We start from the raw sequence: 15912 nt of genomic DNA on the forward strand, positions 1-15912 counted from the left end.
AGAGCGAGGCGGCAAACAAAGAAATGGCATCGCGTTCCACTTTAATAAAAGCCAAATGATGCCGTTTGCCAATTACCAAAATGGGGCGAAGGTTAAAAACCCATTGAATTATAACACATGTCACGGACCAAAGCTTCTATGATTAACAGTTCTGTGAGAAATTCATTAATTTCACCAGAAGCAAGCTGACAGAGATTGTGCTTAATGACAGAACGCAGGGCAGGGGAAAGGCAGCCAAATCGGTAAAGAGAAAGCTGCATTAAATAACAAAAAAAAGAGATGAGACATGTTTTTTCAGTATAAAAAGGAAAAAAATAACCCGATTTATAAAGGGTGGTTGCATTTGCTGCACTGCTGAAGATTTATCTTTATCATTTCTTGTTGGAGAAGCTGACAGCAGGAGACGAGAAGACAAAGAGAAGAGGCTGGAGTGGGCTCCCTCTCCCCGGGGCTTGTTTGGGGTGGCGAAGGGCAAAAGCTCGGAGGCTGGGGCAAGGGCTGGAGATGGCGTGGGGCTGGAGCTGGTGCAGTGCTGGTCCCCCGCAGCTGCGAAGCCCCCAGACAGGCCCACTTATGCTGTGCTATGGAGAGGCGAAGCCAAAACCTCTCCTGCAGAAGCCTTTTCTCAGCCGTAACAGTGGGTTTATGCCGAGATTTAACAGAACAAAGAAAAGGAAAAGCTTCTCACTGCCACTAACTAGAAAGCACAAGGAGCTGCACAATGTGAGGTGTGCATGCTGGAGAGATGTGGGCAGCATCCCACTCCTAGGGAAGGGAGGCTTACCTTCTTACAGACATGGAGCTAATGGAGAATTAGAAAGCTAGAAACTCATGAAGTCCACAATTCTGGCAGCTGAACCGGGGTTTCTGGCTGGGTTTTCATGCCTGATGCCTCTGGTTTCCATGAGAGGAGCAATCAGCACCAGGGGGGCTGGAGGAGGGGACAGGTCCTGTGAAACACCACCCAGGGGCAGCAGCCCTTGACAAGGACTGCCTTGCCAGCGATGGGGCACCCCGAGCTCATGTTTCCTACATGGTGAAAAAGTCAAAATCCTGATTTCTGAGGAACAACTGTCAAAGGCAGCCCCAGTGCACCAGGTTTTCATGGTGCTCAAATGACTGTGGGGTGGGAAATTACACCTCTGCTTCTGCACACCCACTTTCACTATCCACTCCACAAGCTAAATAGAAAATAATAAAAGTGTAAAAATTTGAGCTGTGTAAGTGTGAAACTAGTGCAAGAGAAGAACTAACTGGGCCACTATATCTGGTCTAAGGATGCAATGTGAAAATAAAGTGTGTCATTTTTATAGCACATCTCCAGCAGTTAGGTTAACTTCTGCTGAAACAAAAAGAACTTGTCGTCAGCTGCAGCAGAAAAAACCAACAACTGGAAAAATACAACTGGAAAGTACAGAGTATTTTTTAAAACTCTTTATAAATGTCTTCAGAAGGATGGAATGGATTTTCAAAAGAGCGAACGATGACTGAGGACAACTACCTATAAAGCTGAATGGGATTTTCACATTCAAGCTCCTTTTTCTCTTTTAAAATATTAACTGTAATATATATTTTAAGAAAGAAGAATAAGTACATGTTTTATTTTCAGTTATTAAGTTGTCCCTAACTCATGGAAGTGATCCATTCACCCTCAAAATAAAAACTGTGCTAACATTTAAGGACCGACATATTTCTTTTCCCTCACATATTTAAAATCTGCACCCTTGCCTAGAAGTGCCTGTATCTGGCTGTAAATCCTCTCCAACCAAAATAATTCTCCTCGAAGAGAGAGAAATAATATCTCTTACAGAGAGAAGCCAAAAAGCAGGCAAAAATATCCATGTTTACCTAAGGAAAATGAAAGCGGTAAAGTTGATGCTTATACATAGGAAGGAAAGTTCCTTTAAAAATTAAATGAGTAAAAAGAAATCATATTAAACAAACACAACCAGCATGAAAAAGGGAGTAGGGAAGGACAGGCAGTGTGGGACTGGTGCTCAGAGTGGGCCTGATGGGCAGAACACAACCATGGGAGGCAGAAGGAGAGGACCCAGCTGGACCTGGCTGGGGACAGTGGGGAACCCTGAGCAGATGTCCCCAGGGAGCATGAAGCTCACACCCAGCTTCTGACCTGGAAAGGGTAAATGCAAAAAATCCCTCTCTCTGTGTTCTACCTGGATAAAATTATGAAGGAAAAAGAAGGCAGGTGACAGCAAAGGGAGTTGGCATCTACCTGTTTCCTGGTTAAAAAGCTTAACGCACAACCTTCTGTGTATCTTGCATACCCTTAGAGTTGCTTTTATAGAAGAAGACAGCAGATGTGGTCACCCAAAATGATCCCACCACAAGGCCAGTTGGAAATTTTCCTCTCTATAGTACTGTAGTTGATGGAAAAATCCCACTGATTTCAACTGGCTTTGGATCAGGGCTTTATTTCAGTGTCTAGTTCCTTGACTGACACAGGAAGCTCTATGTTCAATCCAGCATTGCAACCTGCAAGACCTAAAACGTTACTCTGCATGAGCGAGGCTCTGACTCAAGTTTCAGAGAGCAAGAGGCTGAGATGATTCAGTGCATCATGAAAACAAAACACTATCCAAAAAAAAAACGTCAAAAAAAGGAGGCAAATGGCGGGTGATTCTTCTTCAGATTACTAAAGGTTGGTTTGCTGTGCTGCAGAGGCTTTCTGAAGCTTTGCCTAAGGGGAACACATTTTTTATTAAGGAAATAACTTTCTAAACACAGAGCACTTCTAATTTCATAAGTGAACAAATGGTTCAATTCCTACTGAAAACTTGAGAGGGAGGAATGTGGTCCTGTGTCGAAGCCCTCTTGAGCTCCCTGTTGCTTCTCACCATCTCCTTTCAGTGGGTCTTTCTCACTCTGTTTCTGTCCCGCTCCTGCACTGGGATTTGGCCAAACTTGCACAACTAGACTTCTCATCTGAAACTTGATCCTGCTGTCTTTGGGCCTCTGAATTTATACAACCTACTGCACAGAATGATCAGACTCCTTGAATCTAGGTCAGAACACACGGACTGGATTGATTTAGCTATAGATATACTCCTTTTTTTTATTATTTTCCCTTCCCTCTCCCCCTTCTCACCCTCCCCCCCTTTCCTGGAATAAAAGCAGGTCCTAAAAACATGCCAGAACATTATCAAAGAACCTGACAGCCTGCTTAGGAGGCTGAGCAGAGCTTTGCTGGGATATGCAACTTGTTTTTACTATTGCTGCTGCTATGGTATGACGACTGCTCACAACTTTGAATTCACAGCGGAAAAATAGATGATTCTTTCAGGGGTTTTGCTAAATTCTCCCCTCTTCTTTTCACTGCCTTGCTGAAAGGATCCATGAAGCTGCTGCACCAGAGGCCACGAAAGGTCACAATCTCTGTGGGATGCTGTAAAGCAGAGACTGAGAGGGGTTGGTGGTGATCTATTGATGTGTCTGTAATAACAACAAGAATAAAACGGTAGCCATAAACCTTTCATCCTGGGGGGTCCCACAGAGCTTTTCAGAATGGGGGCCAGATCCAGAGAGGTGCTGAGGGCCCTTCCCCAGCCGTAAAAGCACCACGAGCGCTGGCGACCAGGCGCCTGCCACGCGGGGCTGAGCACCTTGCAGGACCCGGCCCCATCGGGGCACAAGCATCACTTTGTCTCCCCACAAATGCTTCCGTGGGAGGTCCCCATAGCACTTCAGCAGCACAAAGCCATTTAGATCCAGGCCGATGTGTGAGCGGCTGAAACGCTGCCGCACGGGGGAATGCACGGAGAGTTAACTGGCCCCAATTCCAAGCTTAGGATAAAGGAGGGAGGAGAAAGGAAGAGGAAATAATTCACTAGCAGTATCCTATGCGGGTTAAATGTCCCATCCATCCTGATCAATGAGAACACTGCCGTTTTTTTTTTACCGGCAACACAAAGGGGTCAGCAGGGTTCAGCCGCGGTGCCCCTCCTGCCTCCCCTGCAGCCCTGGCGCGGGGGCGGTGGGTGGCGAGGCAGAAGGAAGCAGGCTGACAGGCTCACCTCTGCTCCGCTGGGCTGTAGGTCTGTCCTCGCTGGCAGCTGCTGATGGTGATGGGGTCGAAGTTGTGGAAGGAACGCAGGGCCACCCCGGAGATGGCCACAAACTGGGAGCTGAAGCTAATGAGGACAGCCTGGGTGTGATAAAAAGGGTGACTGAGGTCATGGATGACGGGGATAATCAGGGGATTGTTCCTGCAGCTCAGGACGTGGACACCTGCCAGAGGAGAGACAAGATCAGAGGAAGGGTCAGACTTAACACAATCGATTCCTGAGGCCATGGGCACTTCAGAAGCATTTCACCCATAGGAATGGCCCTATAGAGCTGAAAAGTTATGGTAAGCTGCCTGGAGGGGCTTCCCAAATCGCTCTGGAGAGCTTAGCAGAGAAGTATATCCCTCCAGACAGCTGAAGAAAGGCTGCCATTCTCTCTGCAAGCGCGGCAGGCTCTCAGAGCGGTTTCTTTAGACCACAGCTACATTTCTATTGTGCTCTGTTAAATCAGGAGCAACCATCACAGAGGAAGCGGAGTCGCGCTATTGTGAAACCAGCCTGAGAGGACAGTTGGAGCCTTTATCCCGTGCATCAAATGGTACCGGCAGGCTGGGTGGCTTTGTGCACCACGGGCAGTGCACCAGCGCCTTGTTTGTAGCTGTGCATGTCATTAGCACTCAACATAAAACTTTTTTTTTTTTTTTTTGCATCAGCTCTATGCCAAATGTGCCCAATTTTGCTTTTGTTTAATGGTTTTCAGCCTTGGGGTATCTTGCTCTTTCCTAAAAAGGGCAAAGATGTTACTGGAGAGAGAAAAAAGGGTGATGGACCCACTGAGGATTTTACAGGTGACATCATTTGAGAAGAAAATAATTGTGGCTCACGAAAACAGAAGTGTCTCAAAGAGGTCAAGGTGCCCAGCAGCACCAGCGAGGTGCTGAGTAGACTTCATAAATCCCCTTTCTTCAGCAGAGGAGTGCTCAGTGACACTCAGGGAGAAATTCCCACCTTCAAGTAGAGGCAACAAGAATTCACAGGGGCCAAATCCATCTCAGGGGTAACTCAAAGGACAGACAGCTGTCGTTTGGCCTCCAAATCCGTTAATTCAGATCCACGGCTGGACTGCTGACTGCAAAGCCCTGCCTCGGCAGCTCCGTGGCACCGCTCCGAGGATCAACTTGGCTCCAGCTCCGTTCGCTTCGCTGGAGCTCCCCCAGCAACGGCTTTGGCCCAGGCCCTTTGGCTACCCTGATACACTCACGAATTTGAAATAAAACAAATTCTATTTGCATGTTTAACTGGCTCAGGGATCTCTATTATTATTATTTTTTTTTCCAGTTCAGGTTTCTTGATTCAAAAGGGAAGGAATAAAAAAGTTTTCATTTTTCTCCTTAGAAAGTGATTTCCTGTGAATTAAGACAGACTTCTGACCACTCTCTTTAAACATCCATCTCCCACCCTCTACTTTAAAAAAATCTTCCTGTAATAATAATAAAAAAAAATAAAACAAAAAAGTCGACCTCTCTTTGTTTTGGTCTTTACCTGACCCTGAAATAACCTCCCTGTCTACTTGCCTCCCACAGGTCTTTTGATATCAGCTCCTTGTGGAACGGTGCACGTTTCTCACTTACAAACAGGTGCAGTTAATACTTGAAATCCCGGGTTCCCAAATTCCTTGGAAGTTTCTGCCTTCTCTGATGGAAAGCCAAAAAAGACCTTATGGTATGAGGCTGTTTATTCACTTCAATTTCATTCCTCGCACTCAGGTGGTGTCCACAACAAAACAGACCTCGGAGCTGCGCTGCAATTGCTGGCGCTTTCTGATCCTGACAAGGTGAACGGGGGCTGAACAAGTCAGGTTCATTTAACCAAACTGCCTTCATTAGCAAAAAAAACCCACAAACCTACTTAAGATAGTACAAGAGCCCCTGGCAGGGGTGCTAAAGCTGTCTTCGTGCTTGCCCCTGTAGCTCTGTATCCACCTATTTAGTCCTCAATCCCTCTTGCAAAGTACCCAGCAGCCGAAGCCCAGTATCTACAAATGCTCTGAATTAAGAGTGCTGAGGTGTTTGGCATCCCAACCTCTCCATCTCCCCCCGAGACACAAAAGAAGCTTCTCATTATTTTCTGGGAGTCCACGTGGGAAAACGTTTCTCTGGCCAGGGTGGGAAAGAAGTAATTCTGGATACACTGCTCTTTGCTCATGGGAGTGAGCTTTAACACACCGAGGACTGATCAAGCTTTAAATTATTGCTTCTTCCTTTTGGCCGTACTTTCAGCTAGCCACTGACTTCTGCTTAAGGCTGGCCGACTGTCTACAGTCACTTCTGCATCTGGTGCACGCCAAAGTTTGCATCTCAGCTGCAGTCTCTAGCTTGCCACGGTGATAATTCAAAAACATCAAATACAACATCCGGGAGGAGGGCTTAATGCTGCACCCAGAACTCAGACAAAACAGTGATTGGGAGCTCTGACTGAGTGAGAACTGCTGGGTACCCTACCTACACCTCTTCTCTGCTCCAGGAAAGCCTCCCCTGAGGAGGTCAGAGGGGCTTTTCCATGATGAAGGCAGCATCTCAGCTGTGAAGATCTGCAGGCGTCGGTTTGAGCCATGCCAAACCCATGTTGCAACTTTGTCCAGGATTTCAAAACCTCGCCCTCAGTTTCCTCTTTGCTCCTCTTTCTTGTTCTCTTTCTCTCATAATCTGTCTGTCTCTTTGTAAAATGTCGCATTAAGTATTTGTTGGCATGCTCGTGTCTCCGTCATTTATTTCTCAGAGGGAAAGAGCTATGTGCCACTGTTTTGCAAAAGGAGAAGCATAAGACCAATCTAGGGGCTCTGGCAAACTGGGAGCTATCCTGACTCAACCTGCACAACTGCTCTGAATTTCTCTTTGTTCTCTGACAGCAGACACCACACATACTTTCTTTCTTTTCTTCTGCATCCCACGAACGTTACATATTACAGCGGACAGTCATCCAACACTGTCCACTTGTGTGTGTCTCTTCTTCTCATCACTAGGAGGAAGTTCATTTGTGTTTGAGTTTGTCAAAATTGCAAAGTTCTGGTAAAACAGAAAGCTGGGTGAGGGGGCTATGTTTCCTTAAAAAAATTGCTTTCAAGACAATGTGGCCAGCTTTCTTCCCAGTGGAAAAAAGGGCAAAGGAAGGCTAGAAAGGAATTATGCAAGCCGTGCCCTGACACAGAGCTGGGAGCTAGAGAGAGCTCATTGACCCTGGATCTTAAACGCAGTTGTAATCAATGCACCAGACACAATTTTCATGGGTCCAGGTACTTCTGCCCAGTGTAGAAACCAAAATGTTCTGTCCCAGGACTTCACCATGACTAGCAGGTCCGTGGCCTCTGCCAGGCATATTTGCTTGAGGCAATGAATCCTCCATCCAGCCCACAAAGGCCCTGGTGTTAGACCTTCATCAAACCTGGAATACTCTGCATGAAAACATTTGGCCTAGATGAACTGACATTTCTCATGAAGACTTTGTTATCCCAGAAAGAAAAAAAAAATCTCTGAGAGTAATAAAACCATCTCCTTGTAAGGCATCAAAGCATCTTGATGATGATTTTCTTACACTGGACAATGGCACTAGTGAATGGCCTTCTTCATACAGCTGGCTCAGCAGCCATCCCTGGAGCCCCTCCAGGCTTATGGGAGACATTACAATGGAGCTTTAGAAGATGCAGTTTCCAGGCCATTAAATAGCTGTGGAAACCTCCCTGCAAGCAGGACTAGATGCGGCCCCCTCTGACTGGGAAATCCAACCAACTACACCTTGTGAAACAGAAGTGTTTGCTGCTCCAGCTGGTACAGAACAGGGTTAATCTCTCACTCTCCACTACCAACAATTCATCTGTATCACTGTAAATGTCTCTCCAGGGGGGTTCTCTGCATGAAGCACTAAAATAGCCTTATTCTAATGGCTAAAGAGGAACTAAACACTTCTGAAAACAGTGAACAGGTGTGGAGAAATGTCTGGGAAAAATGATGCATCTTTTTCAACAGACTCCAGTCAAACTCAGGTCTTGGACAATTAAGCAAGCACTTTTTCTGTCTGATCCTGGAAAAACTAAGCAGGAGTATTGGTCACAGTTTGTGAATAGGGGTACCATTAAACAAGCAATAAGAAGGGATGTGATTAAAATAGTCTTACCAAGATCATGGCTTTGCTCTTTGGTGTCAAACAGCTGCACACCAATGGTCTCCTGCTTCTGATCCAGGTAGTAGGTGCCATCAGTGACCAGGTGAACAAGGACTGCCGCAGCTACCATTGGCTGGGAAAAATAAGCCTGGGAAAACAAAAGCCCCACAAAGGTTAGGGTGAAGAACTGTGCTGCACTTTAAAAAAAAAGTAAGAGCAGGGCTTTAAAACTATCATTTCCCATCTCAGATCACATAGGAGTCTTCTCTTCCATTCTCTCCTACATAAACTAGAGAAAACTCGAGTTAAACAGCCTTGCAGCTGGAGCAGTAGCCTCTAAGAAACTCAACAGACCTGCCACAGGAGGGGACTTCTCCACTAACTCTCTAGATGGTATTTAGAGACTTTGCTTTGCTATTTTGCACTAACCGTACTTCAAAGAAAGGACCCTCCTGGCCCTGGGAAGGCTGTCCGATGATATTTCACCTATTGCAGAAACTTTGTAAATGCATTCAAAGAGGAGACTTCTGAACGACATGTGTGCTTCTTACCTTCAGCCAGAAAATGGTCTGTGTCATGTGGGAGTACTGGAAGTTGGCCGTGCAGGGATACCAGGCATACTGAGAGACGCCATCGTTCAAGTCAATCACCTTCGTTCGACATGTCTGAGGGAGAAAAAAGAAACATCAAGACAGATGTAGATGACAGCAAGAAAAGAGCATGGCTGTTAAAAGTGGGAAAAAAGTCCAGGTGCACTACTAAAATAAAATAATACATGCTAATGACATTTCTAAACACCATGAGATTATTCAGAAGTGAAGTTTCCAGGTCTTCCACCTCAATGAGAAAAACTGAAACATAAAAAGGAGCAAGAGACTCACAGCAGTCGGATGGCAGCCAACAGTTTCCTCTTAATTTGGTACAACAAGGGCTTTGACAGCATTCAGCCCAACTCTGCTCCCACCCAAACGGACCGCAGCTCTTCCCACTGGAGTCAAAGTGACGATCGCTTTTGAACATGCCAACTCAAAGCACAGACAGTCTGCAGATGCTCTCCACAGTACTCAAGCAATGTCCTATTTAAACCTGCGTATTACTGTAACCCCAGGGAAGCCACAGATGGCCATATAAACTTGGAAATAAACGTAGCCAGGAAAGTCCTGTCTGTACAAACCAATTTAAGCAAACTTGTTTCTCGTTTTGTTAACTAGTTTCTGTAATTTGAATCATCTTCTTCCTACATCTACAGCACTTTCCATGGCAGGCGGCAATGGAATTATAAGCAAACTTCTCTTTTCAGTAAAGAACAAGCAGATGAATCCCAAATGCTGGCAGAGGTGAAAAGCCCAAATTGGGAATGCCTGAATTTAAGTACCACGGAGTCTTGCAGTGCCATCACTATGTGAAAACAAAGCTGCAAGAAATGGTAGGATTTACCCTGAAACCGCAAAGCTCAGTGAAGCTGCTTCAAAAAAAAAGGCATATGCATGACTATCGCTTTCGTTCCATGAGGAAGAACACGAAAGGCAACGTCCACAACCCAAAAGGCTCCAGCTGCACTAGAGGGATGCTTCCAGCTGAGGCTCTCGGAGCATCTGAAGAGTACCTGTTAAGATCCACACCACTTTGGTAACTCAGTGGCATGGAGAGAGAGGGAATTCCTCGTGGTCATGCTGTGTACTGGCAATGGAGCTATGAACCAAGAGAGCAAACCTCCACCAGCGGTTGTGCTAACCATGCGACCAGCCCACAGGGAAGCCCAGGGCTGATCACACAGACCACCTGCGTTAGGTGCTAAGTGAAGCCATATACTTTTGGGGACATTATTAGATTTCTTTCCAAGACCGGAGAATAAACTGAGCAATCTGATGGTGATGGGCTGTCAGTACAGCTGCTCCCATAAGCAATTTCCCTTATTATTTAAACAAAAAGAAAACACTGAAGTGAAACAAGAGAATTAACGGAGGTGCTTTTAATTGGTCAAAATCCTATGCCCACTTGGTAAATGTGCAGGGAACTGCCCTCTTGGTCTCAGCAGGCAAAGTCAGGGCAATGCAAAGAGAGCCCGGGATGCCTCAGAACGAGAAACCAGATTGGACAAAAGTGAGGTAATCACTTCTATAATCTGAGTCCCTCAAGATCCAGCACAGAGGAATCTATGGGCAAAACATAAATCAGCTTTAATGGGCTGGAAGAAGATTTTTAGTTTATTTATTTTTTAAAACAACTGGGACCAAGCTTCATTGAGGCTAGCCAGTGGATAGTGTTACATTTTACAGCAGAGCAAGGCTTTACATAAACTATCTTTGGCATTTGAAATCCAGTCCAGCAATTCGACATGTACTATTTCGCAATTCTCCCTTCTTGCATTTTCAGCAGCCTGTCTCTTGTTGGGAGCATGGTTTTTATTTTAATACTTCTCCAGCTAGGGAATTTATCTTACCCACATCTGCAATTTATATGGTCAGAGAGCTCTTTGACATGAACAAAGGTCTCATTACTTTTATATGATTTTGTTCTTATTCTTATATCTCCTCCTGCTCTATTGCTCCACAAAGGTGGTTGAAAGAAACAAGATTCCTGACAGTCGGTGTGTTTTAAGTGCCACATAATGGATGCGTGAAAACCTGTATTAAAAACTTACCCAGACCTTCACCAAAAGCTTGAATGAAACCCAAAATAAACCCCTGCTGAGGTGGGCTGGAAATCTCTGATAACTTTTAAATGCCTAGTTTGATTTGTGTGTGTGTGTATGAACTCTTGCACGTTCTGGTTCTGCCTCAGACCATTAGCAAAAATTTTAGCGTTGCATAAAGAGCCTGTGTTCAAGACTCGTGCAGTCGAGTTGTGCAGGCTCAGTAGACTGGTCTGGTTTCAGCAGGTTAGATAAGCTTTCTCCTGCTGAGGCTGACCCATTGCTGCTCAGACATGGGAATCAAAACAGTGCCATGGTAAAATGATCTTTTATGAGAAGAGTACGTTTGAGAAGTATCCAAAAAGTCTAACAGATGACATTAGGAGTGACTACGAGAGCCTCTTCTACACTAGACGCTACCTAGCCAATCTAGCTGGTGCAAAAACTTTCTTTGAGATTTTTTAACAACAACCTGATTGGATAAACGATCCCAATAACATACAGACTCCACCATCTCAACAGGCTCAAAGACTTGTGGCAAACACATCACCTTTTCCATTCTAACCAATTACTGAGTGTCACTCAAAAACTGCAACGTCTGAGAATGACTTGCTAGGAGAGCAAGAGGTCTTTCATACGTCTGCCTCCAAGGCATCCCTGGCAGATGTCAGCAGTGTGAGGGCACCTAAGGATGCAATAGCAATTATTACAATCGAGCAGTACAGGACAGCTGCATTCAGAGGGAAGAGGAGGACACACACAAGAAAGGAGCATCAGGAGACAAAAAGACCAAAAAATGGCTACTCAGGGCATTCCGATGGCCTGGAAGGCAGAGCATCACCTCTCCTCACGGCTACAAATTCATGCTTATGAGAAATAAATAATTTCCTAACATCCTCCTGTTTGCTATAATGATGTAAAACAGCAGCTAAAGCACCTGACAGCTGCGGAGGGAAGAAGGGATAGTTGTACTTTTCATTTCAGGGTGTTACCAAACACTAAAGTATTTGCTTTGAAGAATGACGGAATCAGGCAGGAGTTGAAACTTCACTCACTGGGGCTTGTCCAGGTTCTCAGACCCACACAGCAGCTAGGAGCCACAGGAGCCTAGTATCTGTTCCAAAGTATTTGGGGACTATTTGTGTCTACTTACTGGAAGCCCATGTCATACCCCTCCCTAGAAAGCTGCTTTCAATTACAAAAGCTCATGTCTGTTCCTCTCAGAGGTTCTAATCCAGCTCGTCTCCCACCCACACATTTTGTACACAAACACTGAGAGACAGAATGAGCATGGCCAGAGAGCACCGTGGGATCTTCCCACAAGAGGGAATGCCTGGAGGATTCCCTTTGACTGATTTATACAGCCTCTTGTCAATCACAGGGACAACATGTTCTTCAAACTGCCTCTCCTGTTTTCCTTCTCTTACTCAAGGGGACCAAGGAATGTGTCAGCAGGAAGGGAAAAGTGATATATCAGGAGTGCTTAGTTCATTGCCACATCTAAAACACATTTACAATTGCACTCAGCTCCGTTTCCTCATAACATTTTCCTTTCAGGTAACATGGGAAAATTTGCTGAAGAACAAATTTTGGAAGGCTTCCTTGTGAATGCTGCCCAGCCATCCCACGAGCAGCAACTCTGCACAGGTAAATCACAGGCAGCATCACAATATGTTCCACAGCCAGCCCCTACCATGCCACAAGTGATGGTGGCCGCCTTTGACTTCATGCACTGTTATGTTGAGTTGATGGGTCCCTGTTGCCAGCAAACTACATGTGAAGGGTGGCTGATCCCAAGGACTGGGCACTGGACAAGCTCTCAACACAACTGTGTCCAGTGCACGGCCCCATTACAGCCCAAATTGGCTTCTCCAGTCCTAGGCCACTGTCAATAAGATGAGCATGATACTGCCCCATGTCACAAAGGTATCTTGAGGATAAATGCTGGTAGCCACAAAAAGGTGCACAGAACTTAGAAGGAGGTGGGACAAATAAGCACAAGCTCATGTGAAGGACATCCGTTCCCACAGGAGGGGGTGAAATATGCACAGAGGACACCCAGCTCTCTCCCTCCCCCTGAGAGAGCACAGCCAGGCACCACAGGCTTTGCACACGCTGGTCCTTCTCATCTCTCACGTTCCTCTATCGAAATAATCCTAAATGCAGACAGGCAAAGCTGCTATTCAAAGCAGGATGCTGCCCTGCTCAGCTCTGGCATACGGCTGACTCTGCGGCTGGAGTGGACGTGCCTGTCTGCGTGCCCACAGGCGCCTGTAAACAGAGCGGATCTGCAGCGCGCAGAGCTGTCTGTTCCCCAAATCCCATCTGTTCCCCCATGGCAGGGCTTCCTCCAGACTGTGTCTTCAAGCTAAGTACGGCTGTGAGGGCCATCGCAAGTGTTGGTCTGTCAGAGAGCAGAGAGCAACCTCCTTCTGGAGACAGAGCGGGGAGTGGATATCGTGTCCCAGACAATAGAAACATAGATTCATAGAATCATTAAGGTTGGAAAAGACCTCCAAGATCATCTGGTCAACCATCACCCTACTACCACTGTCACCCCTAAACCATATCCCACGTCCCACGTCCAACCTTTCCTTGAACACCCCCAGGGACAGTGACTCCACCACCTCCCTGGGCAACCCGTCCCAATGCCTGACTGCTCTTTCCCTAATTTCCAACCTGAACCTCCCCTGGCACAACTTGAGGCCATTCCCTCTAATCCCATCACTAGTTATCTGTGACAAGAGGCCAACCCCCAGCTCCCCACACCTTCCTTTCAGGCAGTTGCAGAGAGCAATCAGGTCTCCCCTGAGCCTCCTCTTCTCCAGACCAAACACCCCCAGTTCCCTCAGCCGCTCCTCATAGGACTTGTGCTCCAGGCCCCTCACCAGCTTTGTTGCCCTTTTCTGGACACGCTCCAGGGCCTCGATGTCCTTCTTGTAGCGAGGGGCCCAAAGCTGAACACAGCACTCAAGATGCAGTCTCACCAGAGCCAAGCAACAGGGGGACGGTCACCTCCCTGGTCCTGCTGGCTGCACTGTTCCTGATACAGGCCAGGATGCTGTTGGCCTTGTTGGCCACCTGGGCACACTGCCTCTCCCCTCCTCTTACTGGGGACTGCACTGCTGCCACCTCCACACCGAGACAGACACTGCTGGGTGTTTCTGGGACAAAACAGGTTACACCTTGTCCCATTCGCAAAACAGCAACCTCAAAACAAGCAGGAGCAGGATCCATTGGTGAAACCCACAGCACCATGGATTTGTGGTGCACTCAACATCCTGCATGAGGTTGTACAAGTGCACGGAAATACTCACACACTGGTATGAGACCTGTGGAGGCATAAACAGGACATTCTGTTTGAACATCCAGCTAAAGAACAGATTTCTACTATAATAATGAATCCTAATTAACCTACAATTTTTAGCTGGCTGTTCTGCAGAACACTATTTATATGTAACTCAAGATATACCAGAGAATCCCAACCACGACATACGCATCATTTCAACACACCCCTTACAGATGAAAACCTTCTCTCTCCACTGCCAGATATGGGGATGGACCATTACCCAATATTCTTAAATATCCTGTTCTTCTTGCATCCTAAGGTAAATTTTACCCAAGGATGAGAAGCTCCAGTGCAGTTGGTAAATATCAGAAAGGTTCCTGCCTGTTTATTGCCCAATATTATAAGGCAGCTTGACTGCCACATGGACACCACCCAGTTTGCCTACTGCAGCACAGACCTCCAATCTGTTCTGAAAGCTGTTGCACTGTTCTTCTCATTTAGGCTGGGAATTGGGTTGGAGTTACAGAAAAAATGAAATTGCCCATATTAGTGAGCAGTGAACCATTAAAAAGGCTACCATTTGTGTTTCAACAAACACCTCGAAAATCAGCCAATTTCTAAGACCATTTCAAACCCCAGGAGTCCGCAGAGCTCAGATGGAAATGGTACACAACAGCCTTAGTTAAGGGACATCATAAATTTTGCTCGGGGTTTTCTTCTAGGTTCTAGTCAGAAATGCTGTAGGAATACCCTCTTTGCTAGTGTTCCGGATCTGGTATTTCAGTGTCCTGGATTTGTCCTGTCAGAAGATTTGAGTCAACAGCTGATGACTAACTTAGAAAATCAGGTCATTTTGTGTTGGCCTCCTACATTTAAGAAAAACATTCAAAGTTACCTTTTCCATACTCATCCATATATAATATTTTCTCTGTGCATTAACCAAATTTACAACACTCCATTGTTGTAAAAACAAAATGAGAAAGAAATCCAAAGCCGAGATTCATCAGTGCATGTTACAAGCATAAGATAATGGAACTGATGTCCTCCTTTTTCAATAGCCTTCTTACCGTCTAATCTGCTTCCTCTTCCTCAACAGCAACTCTCCCTTTCCTCTGATGCTCATAAACTGTAGCTTCTACTACAAACCTCTCCATATCCTCTGTGTCTGATATGTTTGCAGTGAAATAATTTTTCAGTAGGGGTGCTTTTAAGGGGCAAGGAATGCGTTTGAAAACAGTTTTACTAAGTTTCGTGCTCTTTGTCTGTTTTTGCCTGTTTTCATTGGGGTACTTAAAGGTCTGAAGGCAAAAGATGAAAAAGTACAGCATGGTTGCTTTTCTCCAGGACAAAAACATCCAGACAGGTGAGCAACAGAAAAGCTTTATCAACTGGAAGCTGATAAAACTCCTGGGGTAACACACTGATGCTATATTACTCCCAGACTCAGTTGGCTCAGAAGTAAGAGGAAATCTCATCTGTCAATTTTACCTGTGTAATGAAGAACAGGATTTGGCTGTAGGATTGGGAAGCAGATTATGTCTGCTGCAGGATGAAATAAAGCCCCATTGCCAGTTGCTGTGTCCAGCCTCAGCACAGCCCCTTCCCATTTGAATCTGGAGTAGCGGATGGTGTCTGCAGCTTGCAGACCTGGCATTCAATTAGCCTGTCACTATGGTTTTCTCAGCAAAGAACCACAACTTTCAGCTAAAAGTTTGGCTGGATTTTTTATGAATTGAAAAGCGACCTTTAAGTGTGTGAAAATACCAAAGCTGATATGATGCTGGCATCACTAGGTTGCTTGCAGTGTG

At 45.8% G+C, this 15912-nt stretch overlaps 1 protein-coding gene across 12 annotated transcripts in view; it reads right to left on the bottom strand.

The window, feature by feature from the left end:
• PAPPA (pappalysin 1) overlaps window positions 1-15912 on the bottom strand; it is a 370091-nt gene that overhangs the window by 50212 nt on the left and 303967 nt on the right. For all 12 annotated transcript variants that reach the window (XM_080561611.1, XM_080561609.1, XM_080561610.1 and 9 more), the window contains 3 exons: window positions 8732-8845; window positions 8193-8328; window positions 4032-4245 (listed from right to left, as the gene is read on the bottom strand). In XM_080561611.1, the coding sequence (XP_080417737.1) occupies window positions 4032-4245; window positions 8193-8328; window positions 8732-8845 (464 nt within the window). The remainder of the gene's footprint in view (window positions 1-4031; window positions 4246-8192; window positions 8329-8731; window positions 8846-15912) is intronic.

The sequence above is a fragment of the Anser brachyrhynchus genome (genome assembly GCF_964034855.1).
Source record: "Anser brachyrhynchus genome assembly, chromosome: 19".
NCBI classification, from domain to species: Eukaryota; Metazoa; Chordata; class Aves; order Anseriformes; family Anatidae; genus Anser; species Anser brachyrhynchus.